The 15181-nt window shown below is 40.5% G+C and overlaps 1 protein-coding gene and 1 long non-coding RNA gene across 2 annotated transcripts; both read left to right on the top strand.

The window, feature by feature from the left end:
• Window positions 1-1251: 1251 nt before the first annotated feature.
• Window positions 1252-6667, top strand: LOC146564438 (uncharacterized). Its single transcript, XR_014894293.1, has 3 exons — window positions 1252-1385; window positions 5134-5300; window positions 5412-6667. It is a non-coding gene; the product is annotated as an uncharacterized LOC146564438 (long non-coding RNA).
• Window positions 6668-7754: 1087 nt separating this feature from the next.
• glipr2l (GLI pathogenesis-related 2, like) lies at window positions 7755-12633 on the top strand. Its single transcript, XM_085292238.1, has 5 exons — window positions 7755-8110; window positions 8683-8791; window positions 10443-10546; window positions 10960-11037; window positions 11679-12633. Exons 1-5 carry the CDS (start codon window positions 8098-8100, stop codon window positions 11843-11845), a joined length of 471 nt encoding a protein of 156 aa, XP_085148364.1. The 5' UTR covers window positions 7755-8097; the 3' UTR covers window positions 11846-12633.
• The last annotated feature ends 2548 nt before the right edge of the window (window positions 12634-15181 follow it).

Here is a 15181-nt window from a genome sequence, read left to right as displayed (position 1 = left end):
ACAAGGTGACTGACTTTTTCATTAAAAATATGCCAATTCTTTGGTTTGACAAACTCTTTGGTTGCTTTTGTAGTATGCTTTGGGTCATTATCCACTTGTCAGTTTTTCAGCATTTGGCTGAATCTGAGCAGAGAGCATAGCCCTGTACGCTTCAGATCCTGCTACTTCCATCTCCACTCACATTATCAATAAAAGCTAGTGACCTGGTTCCACTGGCATCCATACATGCCCATGCGTAACACTGACAATCTTTCCTTCTTGTTCTTAAATGTAACCAGGGGTTTGCATCTTGTTGTAAACCAAAGATGTCAAACTCGTTTCACATCAGGGGGCACACACAGCCCTCTTTGATGGTAAGTGAGTCATTCCAGTGAAACTTTGCTTTCTACAAGTGTGAAGAAGTGTAATTACACATTTGATGTCTGTGATATTTAATATAAGAAGAAGAAAAACAAAGCACACAATTTCAACAGCAAATCTCAATTTTCTTTCAGTGTGATTAAAAAAAATGCTGTCAGTGTGACTCCTGGGGCTTAAAATGCAAGAAATAAAACATAAATGTGAAAAATTACAAAAAAGACTGTCCTTTAAATATAATGCAGGCTGTTAATTTTAATTCACAGGTATTATCATTAATTTTTATTATTATTTTAAATTGTGGGCTCATTGTAAAAACAAATGATATTTTTAGAGAAACGATGAAAGAATTTTAATTTCACTGTTTGTCTATTGCTTGTTTATTTTAGTGTAGCGTAATTGCTAATAGGGGAGGACTTTGTCAGCAGGAAAAGCTGTTAAAATGATCCAAATATAGCTCAAGGTCAACAAATTTTCCAACACTGTCCAGTGGACTAGATTGGAGTCTTTGTCGGGCCCCGGGGCCTCGTTTTTGACACCCCTGTTGTAAACGTTCTGTATTCCATTCAGCAAGAAATCACTTGACAAGCTCTAGACTTTGACAATAATACACTTACCTCCCCCAGATTTTGACAATGATACACCTACCTCCCCCAGAGTGTTCTTGAGTTGGCTAGACATTTAGAGGCTAGAACAGGGGTGGGCAATCTCAGTCCACAAGGGCCGGTGTCCCTGCAGGTTTTAGATCTCACCTTGGGTCAACACACCTGAATCACATGATTAGTTCATTACCAGGCCTCTGGAGAACTTCAGGACATGTTGAGGAGCTAATTTAGCCATTTAAATCAGCTGTGTTGGTTCGAGGACACATCTAAAACCTGCAGAGACACCAGCCCTCGTGGACTGAGATTGCCCACCCCTGGGCTAGAAGATTTTCTTCTTCTTCACCAAGGAAAGAATTTCACGATCATCCACTTTAGTCATATTCTGTGGACCTTAAGGGGTTTTTTTTTGGTGTTGCTGACCTGGTAAGTGCATTCATTCTTTTTTAAAATGTACCGGATTTTCAATTTGGCCACTTCAAGTTTTTTGCTAGTTCTCTGATTGGTTCATACATGTATCCGTTCTCTTTGACTTATTCTTATCAGGGATGGGGCGTCTAGAGCCTGTCACAGCTACCATAGCGCAAAGGCAGGTTACACCACGGTCCAGGCCTTCATATTAAGAGTTCCAGTGACCAGCTACCAAATGAAAGTTTAATATGCATTTTTTTTATCTGCTTAATTTGTCATAAAATAGAGAAAAAGACTCATCTTTCTGCGAAACTGCTTGTCAGTCAATTGTCTAATTAACTTTGAGATTCTGAAAATGAGGGGATATGTATGAAAATGATTTTAACTCCTAAACAGCTGAGGTGATGCTTTTGTTTACCCCTTGTATTAAAGATGAAATCATGCACTGCAGTGCTGTACTGAGGCAAAACTACAACAATTGTGTCGCTGTGCAAATACGTGCAAACCTAATTGTGGCGTTTAAGGGAACTTTATTTAACGCTAACCTGAAGAAACACCTTAGCATTCCCAAAGCAAGGTCATGAAAAAGTACTTAATGATACAAGCACAGCCCAAAATAAACCAAAGAGGCACCATCTAGAAATACAAAATTAGCAAGCCGCCAAGCCCAGCCACAAAAGCTGTCCTAGCTGGGATTTCCAGGGGAGTGGGGGTGAGTGATTGAGGGGGTGGGGGAGTGGAGTGTTTCAGTTTGCCATCTTAGGGAGAAATCAACACATGTCCTTTGTATGTCCTTTGTTGCTGACATTTATTGATGAAAACAGTACAAAAAACCAACCATTTGTACACATATTTACAAATAATGATAAAAAGTGAGTGAGTACATTTCAACATTTTCAGCAATCACTCACAATCCTGGCACTGCCACGGTATCTGTCGTCTGCATTTACCACATGTGTACCTGTAGCAGTGAACATATCGCACAGTGGCCTGATTTTTTTTGCATCTGTGTTTGACCTGACACGTGGCCCTTTTTCCAGGGCTCGGTGTGGAGGGTTGTGTCCGAAGCAACTGATCTTTTCTTGCCTTCTTCGCAGCTACATGAGAGCGAGCCAACTCCCTTGCAAGCTCCACCAGGAAGTCCACCCGTCTTTCCTTCGTCCCGGTGCATGCTTGATACAGCACATGTGCATTCAGTGCTGCCATGTCAATCATGTTATAAAACACGGCGACTGGCCAGCGCCGTGTTCCTTTGCGGACAGTGTACTCCCGAACCATCTGGTCCATCACATCCACGCCACACTTTGTTTTGTTGTAAAGGGTGACAGTGTTTGGCTTCCTTTTGGTAGTGTTATCAGTCTGAACCACGCTGTGCATGCTGCTAAGAATATAGACTGTCTTCTTCCGTTTGGCCGCATATGCCGTCAGCGTGGCAGCAGAGGTTGAAAACACCTAAGAAATAAGATAAATTGTTATTTCCATAGCCCTTTTACACACAATGAAACACATAAACATAGAACCACAAAAGACCTGCAACATACCTGAGTGGTGAATTCATTGCGATCTGTCTGTCTAGTGGATTGAGGAATTTCCCTGCGAATCTTGTTGACTGTGCCGAGGATGGTGGTTTTCCGTCCAAGAAGTTTTTGCGCAAGTGAAAGCGATGTGAAGCCAAACACTGTCACCCTTTACAACAAAACAAAGTGTGGCGTGGATGTGATGGACCAGATGGTTCGGGAGTACACTGTCCGCAAAGGAACACGGCGCTGGCCAGTCGCCGTGTTTTATAACATGATTGACATGGCAGCACTGAATGCACATGTGCTGTATCAAGCATGCACCGGGACGAAGGAAAGACGGGTGGACTTCCTGGTGGAGCTTGCAAGGGAGTTGGCTCGCTTCTTGGGCTGATTTAATGCCATTTAATAGTTGTCATACAAAATAATATTTGCAGAGCCAGGGAGAATTCTTGACACTACAGACCCTAATTATTGCCTCTGAAAATAACAACCCAGCCTTAAGCATTCTGCATGGGCTCCCGAAGGCGCTTTTCTCAGCATCTAGCTAGCACTTAGACCCCCGGAGAGCAGTCATTTTGGTTTTCTACCTTAGACCCCCGCGGAGTCATCATTTTGCGTTTCTACCTTTAAAAGCCGGAGAGCAGTCAGTCAAATGCTGGAGTCATTCATATGTATATTAGGTTGTTACCTAGGAATTCTGGAGGGAGGGGAGTGGGGGTGAGTGATTGAGGGGGTGGGGGAGTGGAGTGTTTCAGTTTGCCATCTTAGGGAGAAATCAACACATGTCCTTTGTATGTCCTTTGTTGCTGACATTTATTGATGAAAACAGTACAAAAAACCAACCATTTGTACACATATTTACAAATAACATGGGCTCGCCTTCGGGAGCCCATGCAGAATGCTTAAGGCTGGGTTGTTATTTTCAGAGGCAATAATTAGGGTCTGTAGTGTCAAGAATTCTCCCTGGCTCTGCAAATATTATTTTGTATGACAACTATTAAATGGCATTAAATCAGCCCAAGAAGCATATTAGCTATGTTACTTGGGCATAACTATTTAAACTTGAATATGCATAATGCCGGGTGAAAAGAAGCAGAGCAGAAGGAACGGGCAGCAGATCCAAATGCTAAAAAGAGTTAGAAAGCCTCTTTAAACACTAAGAGCTAGAAGGAAATTGAAATTATGTACAAACAGATGGACGAGTGGGAAAAAGTTGATTGAATTCACTTTCTTCCTTGATATCAATTAGTCATGACCCCCTTAGACTTAATACTAAATTATAAATACCTTTGCTGGAACCTGTCAATTATTACACACATCACTTTTAAATGGAACTAAAGGGCCCTTGAAATAAGTAATTACTGAAGATTATTATATGCTGTCGGAGACATCACCGACCCGTCGACTGACAATTGATGCGTGAGAGCCTGCAGTTTTCTGAGAGACTGGCAGTCTCCTTGTTTTAATCAAAACATGACACATCAATCAATGTCAAGGTCAAATAATACTTGTTAGTGCTGCTCCCATAGATCCACATCATAATCAGCCTGTTACTTTCTCCTCTTTTCACAGTTCAAGGTATCAGCTGACACAGTTCTCCACAAACTTCCTGTGAACATGCATAAATGAATGCACGCTTGCTGAAGTGTGTGGTTTGAGTGCGTGCATGTGTGTCTGTATGAGAATGAGGATGTGAGGATAATTTAATTATGGTCCAGATAGAGTGGGTTACTGGGGTTAATATCCTGCATGCACTCTGTTCCTCTCCGGACACAGTAATTGCTTTAAGCACATTAGGAACTTTATTGACTGTGATGGCCTTTTAAGACATTACATTTCTGCTGCTTAGTGTCAGACAAGCGTCGTCCAGCTCTTACTGTCTCCCACTATCTCGTTTTCTTTCTTTCCCACTCCAAGCCTTCCCTCTCCTACCCCTGTCACTCTCTTCTTTATGCATGTGTCTCCTTGCCTGTATCGGCTTAATTGAGGCTCCATAAATATGATGAGATTTGTATAGCGCCTCATCCGTAGAGGCGGCTTGATGAGGTTTGACTGGCAGGTGATTAACTCCTCTTAACCCACAGAATCATTTGTCCTCCATGGAACAGTTGCACTAATGACACCATAAAAGACTTCTTCATGTGTCAAATTCTGGAGCGGAGCTCTGGAGAGAGAGAATCCAACAACTGCCTGGAAAAAAAAAGTGCAGCCCCCTCACTTTCTTTTTTTTTTTTTTTTCTCAGCCGAGATCAATCCTCTCAACACCCCCTCAGTAGATGTCTCCATTTTCACTCAACTAGACCCCTTAATAAGGATGGAGGTGAATGGAAGGAGTTATTAAAAAGTCCTCACCTTCCTCCTGGGACCGCTAAAGAGGAATTATATGAAACTAAGTGCACTTACAGCCCCAGTATGAGTTATTTCATATTTCTGTTCTCATAAATCCACATCCACTGCAGTCATGACAGGAGTGGAAAACCTGTTCTGTTCAAGAAAGAATTTGTTTTTTTCTTCTCTTTAGGACAAGACCTGCGGGAAGATTCCTCGGAGGTTTCAAGTGGAAAAAAAAAAGAAAATTACAGGTTGACGGTGTGGTGGTCCGGGATACGAGACCTGGAGAAAGAGATAGGGATGGGGAGAGAAGTTAAGGAATGATGTCACAGCTGACAGGGAGGAGAGCCAAGCAATATCTACAGCAGATAAGGACAGTGTGCAGAGATAAATGATCTAATATCTGCATGGATCAATGTCTGTACTGTCCCTCTAAAAGGGGCTCTCCTTATAAATTGTGCTATCCCTGTTACCACATGCATACAAACACACACTTTCGCACTGCGTATACTCTTTGATATTACACACTCAACAACTATCTCAATTAGTACGAATTAAGATATATTGCTGTAAAGTTCCGGCGTGTCGAGAGCACTACGTAAATGTCTTCTTCCAGCTGTCCAGTCCCATCACTCTGCAGATGGTAGCAGGGAGGAAATCTATTTGTTAAGATAGCACTATCCAGCTAATGAGAAATCAAGTGGCTTGACTTTTCACATGAATCCCATCATGTCCACTCGTATTATGAAACCAGGATGCCATTAGTTGCACTTAGTGTGACTAATGGCCACACTGAGTACCTTTGCTAACAGACCCACCTTGTGGCAAATGAAATAATTACAATTCAAAGCATCACAGAGTTTGTCAGTAAAGTCTTATTTTCATTTATTAAAGATGAGTGGATGATTGCCTCAGTAGGATATATAACTAACTTTAGCTATGTCTCACACTTATTTAACCACCATTTCTGGATTTGTTCTTGAATTTTTGGCCCAGAGAACAGCACATACGTCGTCTGACAAAACAAGGACCCATTTTCCCCACTTTTCCAAATTTCACATTTTTAAATGCTGAATCATTTCGTTTTCATTGCATCTCATTAGAGACCAACACCTGAAGCCTATACTGCAAATTAACATTCAGCTGACTCATTTACGAAGTTGTCTTTGGGATTACCATGTATTGTATTCACGGCATGAACTGCTGCATCAGTTGCCAGAACAGCAAAAATTACAAACCGTTGCAGAGAGCATAGCCTCAGTACAGAGCTACTTTCATCTACCCCCTTATTCACAAGGGGTCGCCTCTGCAGGTAGTTCAACATATTTGATTTAGCAGATTTTTACACCAGATGTCCTTCCTGACACAACCCCAAAGGGATTTGTGTATCCGTCTGGGATCAAAACAGGGATCTTTCACTTGTTAGGCAAGTGTGTAAACCGCTGCCCTACGTAGTCAAATATAAATCCTTTTAAGTCTGAGAGGTTTTACAGCGGTCCTCTAAACTACACGATAACACTAGCACAGCAGTAGGCTCACGAAATATACAACTGTTTATTCTGTTCAGTTGTTGAGCATGTCAGCATTACTGCCAAATGCAAAATACAGCTGAAGACATGATTAGTTTTGTATTTATGTCATTATAAATAGACTGTCAAGATTTTATGGCGTGCATCCATCAGTCTTTAAAATATCTGCATATTTGCAAGACGTTTAAATATCTTGATCCTACGTGCATTCATATTCCGTGCTGCGTGTCCTCATTGGCCTTGATTTATTCAAGCCCAGCAAACTGTGGCTGAACAACTGGGAAATTAGCCAGTAAAGACTCTGCATCATCTGCTTTTAAACATTAAGTAGTGTCCTCAGAGCACTTTGGTGCTGACACAATGAAATCCTATTGATGGCAGTAAGAAAGCTGTAAGAGTGTTTTGTTTTCTAAAGTATTCTTTACACAAGCTGTAACATGAAGAAAATACTCCAGACACGATTTCCAAAGCAGAGTCAGACAGATGTGTGATAAAATATGAGGTAATTCTATGTGAGGTTTTGCTGCAAGCCAGCCCTGCTTTTATTATTTATTTTGAAATGACAAATATCTTTGGTAGAAGACATGGATAAAGTGTGGTGGGTAACATAGCAAAAGCTCTGCAGCTTTTCTGTAGCATGATGAATATTGAATCACTTTGTTTCAAGGGGAAATTTGTCAGTTACTAATTTCAATCCAGGGAGGGAATTAAGGAATCGCTCATTTTCATTTGGGTGCACTGGGAATAACAATGGAACATATTGATCCTCGGGGTATTAAACGAGTTCCCAGTAGTGAAAGTGAAAGACATTTATTGTCCTTAGTGCACACTATTTAGCTTAATTCTTCATCATGAACATGTAGATTGTGAGAAAAGAAGTACAGGGCTACCAGGGGCAATGTTTTCCTGAATATTAGGAGTTCAGAGCCATATATGGGCATGTGTCTCACAGAGATGATGTCACCAGTGACTGCAGGGGCTCCCCTGCTTGGGTGTGTGCTTCTCTAGGCCAGAAAGGAAGAAGTAGGGCATGCAGATAGTATGGTGTGTGGCCAAAGGAGGGACAAATGAAAAAGAGGAATAGTTGAGCAATAATTGTTACATCCCGATAGAGCTAAAGGGGAAGACTGCATTTATATTTATGTGAGTTCACGGTAGAATGAGACAGGAAAAACCAAGAAATAAATGCATTAGAAGCACTGTCAGAGTGCCAGCATTACACTGCACTTAAGAAAGAGAAAGTAACAGTGAGAGAGTTGAGTCTGAAAACAGCACAGAGGAGAGGCTGCTTCTAGTTTGCTCTAAGCTTGTTCCTGATCTTACTTGAAGGCTTCCTGTGTCAGCAACATGGGAAAATCAGGTAAGCAGATATTACACCCTGAAGCTTTTGATGTTTATTGTTGGCTGAACTTTGTCCCCATGTAGCTGTACAAGAGCCATGTTTGTTTACTGTCTGCATTTGTGGGCAATGCTCTTTTAAAATTAGAACAGACCACATACAGAAGTCTAAATCTAATTTCTGTCCGATGTCCTTTTCCGTTATTAATTTACTGTCCTCTTTGATGGCACTAAATTGTAAGGTAAGATTAATAGTGGTGCTGCATGCTTTCTCTCAGCCTTGTTGTTTCTGCGGGGCTGTTTCAATGTGCCTATTGTGTGAGTGCTCAAGAGACTGTGAGACTCATGAAAAGCCCCATGAGTGATAGGCACCAGTGGTGGTGGTGGTGGTATGGGGGAGGGGGCTGATCCAGATGATGTTTTCTACTTCATCACCTGTCACCAAGTTGGTACTCGCTATCTGAGGTCACTCAGGCTGTAGGTTTCAGCTTGAGTTTGTATTCTACAACCTTCCCCGAGTCTTCATGTTGCATCATTACGTCTGTTTTGTCAGAGGCTGACTTAGTCTTCCTGTCTGTCCTGTTTGTCTCCCAGCCTCAAAGCAGTTTGCTGAGGAGGTGCTGCGGTGCCACAACGACTACAGGATGAAGCACCAGGCTCCTCCGCTAAAGTTGAGCAGCAAGTTGAGCAAAGAGGCTGCCCGGTGGGTTAATGCACAAACAGATCAAATTAGAAACCTAATTAGCAAGGACTGCACATACTAGTCACTGTCAAACTGCTCCAGATAACAGTGACAGTTCCAGCGTAGCCTGTCAGATGCAATAACCACAAATTATAAAAAATATATCTTGGGTGTTTGGTTTGTTTTCATTGTGATTACAGGTTTTGTTGACAATTTGTTGTCACTAATTGCAGCTGCATTAGCATTTTATTCAAATGAAGTTTGAATAAAGCTTCATTTCCACTAGACTCTTAGAGAAGCTCCACAAGAGAGTTAAATCTCTCGAGTATGTCAGCTTGTCCACCGCTGTCAGGAAGGACCGAGGCAGCTGTCATAAAAGTCTTTCTCCATTTTCTTGAACATGTGTGATGGTGCAAAGCACCAATAACATGGCGCTAAAAACCTCTTCAGTTGTGTGATCCCTCACAGGAACATTTGAAGCACAATTAAAATGACAGTATTATTTTAAAAGCCATGTATGAACTTAACTGTAATATCTATCAGTATTCCAATATCAGTATTGGAATTTTGAGATAATCTGATGCTTGCATGGAAAACTCAGTTCACTGGAACTCGACGAATGGGGTCTGTCTCACTCTTTGTGTAAACTGACTGGGCACACAGCTCTTACACGCTGTGTGTCTTGGACATGATTTGTGTATGAAAAACATAAATAAACTAAGTTTAAAGCACAGTTCAGCCAAAATGGATAACAGATCTCACTGCTTCCACAACATATGTTTTTCTTTTCATCCAAAAACCCCAAATGACCTCGACAAGGAAGAATTTAACATGTATTCTGGATCCACAGCACATTGTGTGGGTCAATCAGGCCACTGCACACCTATATGAACAGCTATGCTAACATGTGAAAACTGTAGAAACTACCTTGGAATTGATTATAAATTAGAATAATCTGGACACTACTCCTGAATTATATCACTACAAAGTTCATAGGACAGCAGTTACTCCTATATGTTTGTAGTGAGTTAACTTTATGACTTTACAACATCAAATTAGTCTATGAAAATTTATTTTGACCCCTTGAAATGATCCAAGGGTTGGGCTAACCCAGATTGTTTACAGAGGAAATGGTTTCTGTTTCTGCCCCACAGGTTTAAGGTTGTTGTTCTGTTTCTTGTAGAAGTGGAGAGCAGGATATTGCAGCAAGCTTTAAAAATGTGAAAGCTCTTGAAATTATTCTCGATGAAATATGTCTGTATAAGTTCCCAATCATCCAGGTAGTCCTTTGAGCTTTTCAAAAAGAAAGAAACTAGACTTGTTTAAGAAGAAAACATCTCGTCTAAGACCTTTCATCCAACAGGCTCCTTCAGCTAGGAAGAGACTGATAGTCCAGTCTTGAGATCCCTTACCAGGTGCTTCAACCCCCACTCACACCTTGCCTGACAACGGCCATCTCCAAAATATCTGGAGACTGTTCACTGTTTGTTTTTAGAACTGAAGAAGTCTCTGACATGACAAGCGAAATTTCTTTCCTTTTTTCCTAGCTCTTCAATTTACTGATGAAGACTTGGACTTTTTAAAGTGTGCATCCACACATGCATCACCCAAAGTATAAATGGGAATTAACTCAAGCAGTACACTGTACAATTTTCTTTGTCTCTCTTTACAGTTATGCTGAAAGTCTGGCCAGCACACGGATCCTAAAACACAGCGTGGAGTCCAGTAGAGGGAGCTGTGGCGAAAACCTGGCTTGGGCCTCGTATGACCAGACAGGTTATTTTCTGCATTTGAATTTGTCTAAACTTTACAGTAATTCAGATGTCCTGTACATGTAGGTTTCTGTGAGAATGTGGCAGGAAAATCTAATAAGACACCTTCTTCCACAGATGCATTATTTTAGCCTGTGAAGCCTAAATTAGATCCTCTGTGGTGTCTGCCAAACCCTGCAAGTGAACAGCTGGGATCCATTTCCCTTCCACTTCAGATACTATGACTCAGTGCAGAAATATGTCAGCACAGACCGGTGTATTTCACAAGATACACACACAGTGAGGCACAGCGTGACAAAAAGTGCAGCACTGTAAGCAGGAGCTTAAGGAGGATTTGTAGAGTGCTTTCTGCTTACTGTGTAACACAAGGCTAATTTGATTTTCCTTTAAGTTCAAGCCAGTTGTTTGCATGTGCAGGTAAGGATGTGGCAGACCGCTGGTATGATGAAGTGAAACAGTACAACTTCAACCGTCCCGGTTTCTCCTCTGGCACCGGTGAGATTCATGCACATCTATCTCTAACTGTCTTTTTTCATCTTCTTTTTTTCCAGTTTGTTGTTTTCTCTGTTTCTTTGTCGTTTTTTTGTTTACTCGATGTCAGTTTCTCCCTCTCAGTGTCACATTTATTCAGGCATGGAGAAGGTTGTTGTTATTCTTGTGCTGATGTCACACCTCAGACAACGTGCAACTGCTTGACTGTGACCAGCCAAGGAGAAACTGAGGGGAAATTACAATCCTATGCATCACTTCTAACCCTGCATGTCACATCCACTGTGCCTTAATTCCTCCAGATGGTTTCCCATAGCCTCAGACACCAGTGTACATGAGCTGGTGTAACTTAATCACACATGAAGCAGATCACTAGTAGGCCATCGCAGTGATTCACACTGAGTCATGCAAAGTTCCCTTAAGAAAGGACTAAAGCGGTCGAGGCAAGAGGAGAGATTTTGAAGCGATGAATGAGAGAGGAATTAAAATTCCTGTGTCTGCAAATATTTGGATAAACTGAAGAGCGTGTGAACTTAGCCTCAACTGTTCACTACAGTAAAAGCACGTTTCTCTCTCTCTTACGTGGTCCAGATTTTGCCTTTCTAATTTCTTTCTATTCATCATTTCTCCTTTTATATGTCGCCTAGGCCATTTCACAGCAATGGTGTGGAAGAGCACTAAACAGCTGGGTGTCGGTAAAGCCATTGCATCAGATGGTTCTTCCTTTGTGGTGGCCAGATACTACCCAGCAGGGAACATCACCAACCAGGGACACTTTGAGAATAATGTCCTCCCAGCCAAAAGCAGCTCTTAAAGAGATATTGATCTCCTGGCCTGACTCGGGCCAGAAAAGGTATTTATTCAGTTTTCCAGAAGAGAAGTTGCTGCTCGAACTGCTGTGGAGCACATTGAGGTGATAACCACTTTTTGCTGTACTACAATTTTGGATGAATTTTGATGATACAAAGCAGGCTTTAAGTCCTATGTTTATATTTTGGAAGGAACTGTGTGTGTTCATAATGAAAGATTTACCACTGTTTGATGTTTGCTAACAGTACATTTCCACTGACCATGGTGACTAATCTTATTTTATAGTTGTTGGGGTTTTTCCCCCCCTATGGCATCATTTTCCTTTTAATACGATCACAGACTGAAACAGACATACTGTCCTTCACATCTGCTTTTGATGCTGCTTTTACATGTGGGAGTTAATTCAGTCAAAGGAACAGGCAATACTCATTAACAGTGGTCATTGCTTGTAATTTGATGATTCATCTGGATCAGTGTGCAGGCTTTTTTTTTTTTTTTAACAAAGCACCCAGTAAATGTCAAATGTAGGTAGATCACCCACACTAGCAAGTAGATATTTGTACCAAAAATGTTATGCAACAGAACACTGCACTTTAGTGTCAGTGACACATATACATAGTACGTATTATTTTCCCTTTTTTTTTTTTTATAGTTGTGTTTAAGTTTAAATGATTAACCAGTGATCAGTCATTGTGCTCTTGCCTCTACTTGTCAAAACAGACCCAGCATTTCCTCATCTATGCCTTGTATTTTAACCACTTTTGTACAATAAAAAAAATCATTTGGCATCTCTCTGTGATTGTTTTTTTTTTTTTCTTTTTTGTGGCATTGTTATATGTAAGTTGTGAGGGTGAATTTTCAGTTTAGGTCACATACACTTAAGATTGCCTTCCAAAAACATTAAAACAATTACTTGTAATGTTTGTTTAAGATACAACCTGCGGCCAGTTAAATAAAGGTCATCGATATACAATATATTGTGCCAAGCATATTTTATACAGTCTTCATTTATCTCACACATTTAGACCACAAGACAAGACAGTTTTTTGCAGTTTTGCCTTTGTACATGACCACAGCGCATTGGAAATTGACTGATCATAAATATGTATGCGTGCAGACTTTCAGCTGTAATTCAAGGGGTTTTAGAAAAAAACTGCATTAACTATTTTGGAATTAGGGGAGACCGGGGATAGTTGTAACATTTTTGACATTTCTATCTGTAAATTGGAGCTCTTTTAAGGTAGTGGATTCAAAATGTAATGCAAAGTATTTACATGTCTCGGCTATTAAATAGTGCAGCTATTTTCTCTGCAGCACAATTACCCATTGCATGGTATGGCCTCAAACACAAAGAGTGAAATGTTACAATTAACCCCATAGTCTGGGTTAGTTGTAACATATCCTGGGGTGAAATGTAACACAATGAAATAAGGGTACTAACAAAACATTAACATGTAATCTTTGTTTATTCAACACATGAATGCACTTAGAGCCATTTATGTAGCTGTGTGTGTGTGTGTGTGTGTGTGTGTGTGTGTGTGTGTGTGTGTGTGACAGAATACAGAAATCTAACTTTTGAACATATTCCAACCCCCCCAAAAAAGACAAATTATGGAATTTTCTGCAACTGAATATTTCATTAATTTTGGTTGGTCTTCCTTGCGTTTGGCCTCATTGGTCCAGTGGGCATTATAACCTACAACTCTTGCACCAATTTTGAACATAACAATGAAGCTGAAAAAATGTAGTTGTTCACCAGCATCGCAATTCCATTACTTTTTATCATGGCTTACCTTGGTGTGGTTTGCAAAGTGCTTCAGAAAGATGAGGAAATCTGTTTCTTGCACCCATCCTGATTTATTTCCACTACCAGTACTTCTTATTGGTCCATCTCTGACACAGAGGTCTGCATAATGTATGTGTGGGAACACAAACAGTGGAGGAATTGTGTTGCCAATGGCATTAACCGCATATACAAAGGTGACCAGTGAACCTCTCTCTGCTGATGTCGTTGCCCCAACTTGTTTAATATAAGTTAAAGTAATAGTGTGGTAAGTTGTAACATCTGCATTATTGTTACAACTGACCCAGACTCCTATAGCCATGAACTAGCTAACATTACAGCCAACGGCTAAAACATTAGCACTAAAGACCTACACAGAATATATCCCCATAGACATACAAATAACACAATTTAAGTTTGATGAGTTTAACTGAAAAGCAGATAATGCTATTAGAAATTGAAATAAAGTAGAAAAACTTACTTTTTGGCATACAAATTACTTTTTTTCATGTTAAATTGTCTGTGTTTGACAAAATGTGCTGATTTTTTACATGTGATAGCAGAACTGAATTGGGCATGTACAGGATGAATCACATCATTTGAAACTTAGCCCTGATTGGAGAAATTGGAAGTGTTACAACTGACCCACGTTACAACTATCCCCGGTCTCCCCTACTGACATTTTTATACATCCACCTCACTCATTTTCATAGGCTCAAATCAATTAACATTAACATGGTTTTTAATATTTGGATAAATATTGTTTGCGCCCAATGACTGCCTGATATCTAGACCAAATGAAAGTCAATAAATGCTCTGTTCTTCAGAGCCTTTACTGCAACCACCTTCTTTGTGGGTCTTTCTGCATTAAGTTTTATCTTCAATAACTGAAAGGCTGCTCTGCTGAACTAAGATTAGGCAACTGACTTTTTACAGAACATCCCATTTGTTTGCTTCTTGGGCTGCCTTTGCTGTTTGCTTTTGCTTCTTACCTAATCGCTTTGTCTGGGTCAGTCAGAGTACAGCCCTGTACACTGCACAGTTCATCCTGCTGCTTCTATCAGCAGCCACATCATCATTCTCTTCTGTTTTTTTTCTCCATACAGGTGATCCAGGTGTTTTGTTTGTTTTTCTTTTTTTTTCTTTCTCTCCCCCCCCCCCCCCCCCTTCTCACCATCTCTTCTCCCCTTTGGTTTTCTTTCTCTCCCTCTCTTTCTTTCATTCTTTCTCCCTGTCCTGTCCCCCAGTCATGTCTGTCCCGTTTGTAGCAACTGAAAATAAAATAAATTCATAATTATAATAAAGGTCAATCAAATGGACCAATATGGCAAGGCCATGATGATCCACTTGGTAAAATAAATTGCTTGGCATCTTTCTTGGCCTCAAGACAACAATTCTGATGGCTAAAGATCCAAACGGGACACAAAAAGTAAAAAAAAAAAAAAAGCAGTCACATCATCAATAAACAGGCATTATATCCATATTTGACAGATGATGTGGTATGCTTTGGATCATGAGCTGTTTCTTTCCTTCTTCATACTTATTTCTTCCACCATT

Source organism: Mchenga conophoros, linkage group LG11, assembly GCF_057382185.1.
Source record: "Mchenga conophoros isolate Kocher_MC1m ecotype Shallow Benthic linkage group LG11, M_conophoros_male_GT1.1, whole genome shotgun sequence".
NCBI lineage: Eukaryota > Metazoa > Chordata > Actinopteri > Cichliformes > Cichlidae > Mchenga > Mchenga conophoros.
This window is presented reverse-complemented; position numbering and strand designations above follow the sequence as displayed.

What these genes read in the sequence shown, in the direction of transcription:
- glipr2l (XM_085292238.1), top strand. An exon ending in TTGAGCAAAGAGGCTGCCCG is followed by an intron (nt 8,792 to 10,442) that starts GTGGGTTAATGC and finishes CTCTCTTTACAG; the next exon opens with TTATGCTGAAAGTCTGGCCA. An exon ending in CGGTTTCTCCTCTGGCACCG is followed by an intron (nt 11,038 to 11,678) that starts GTGAGATTCATG and finishes TATGTCGCCTAG; the next exon opens with GCCATTTCACAGCAATGGTG.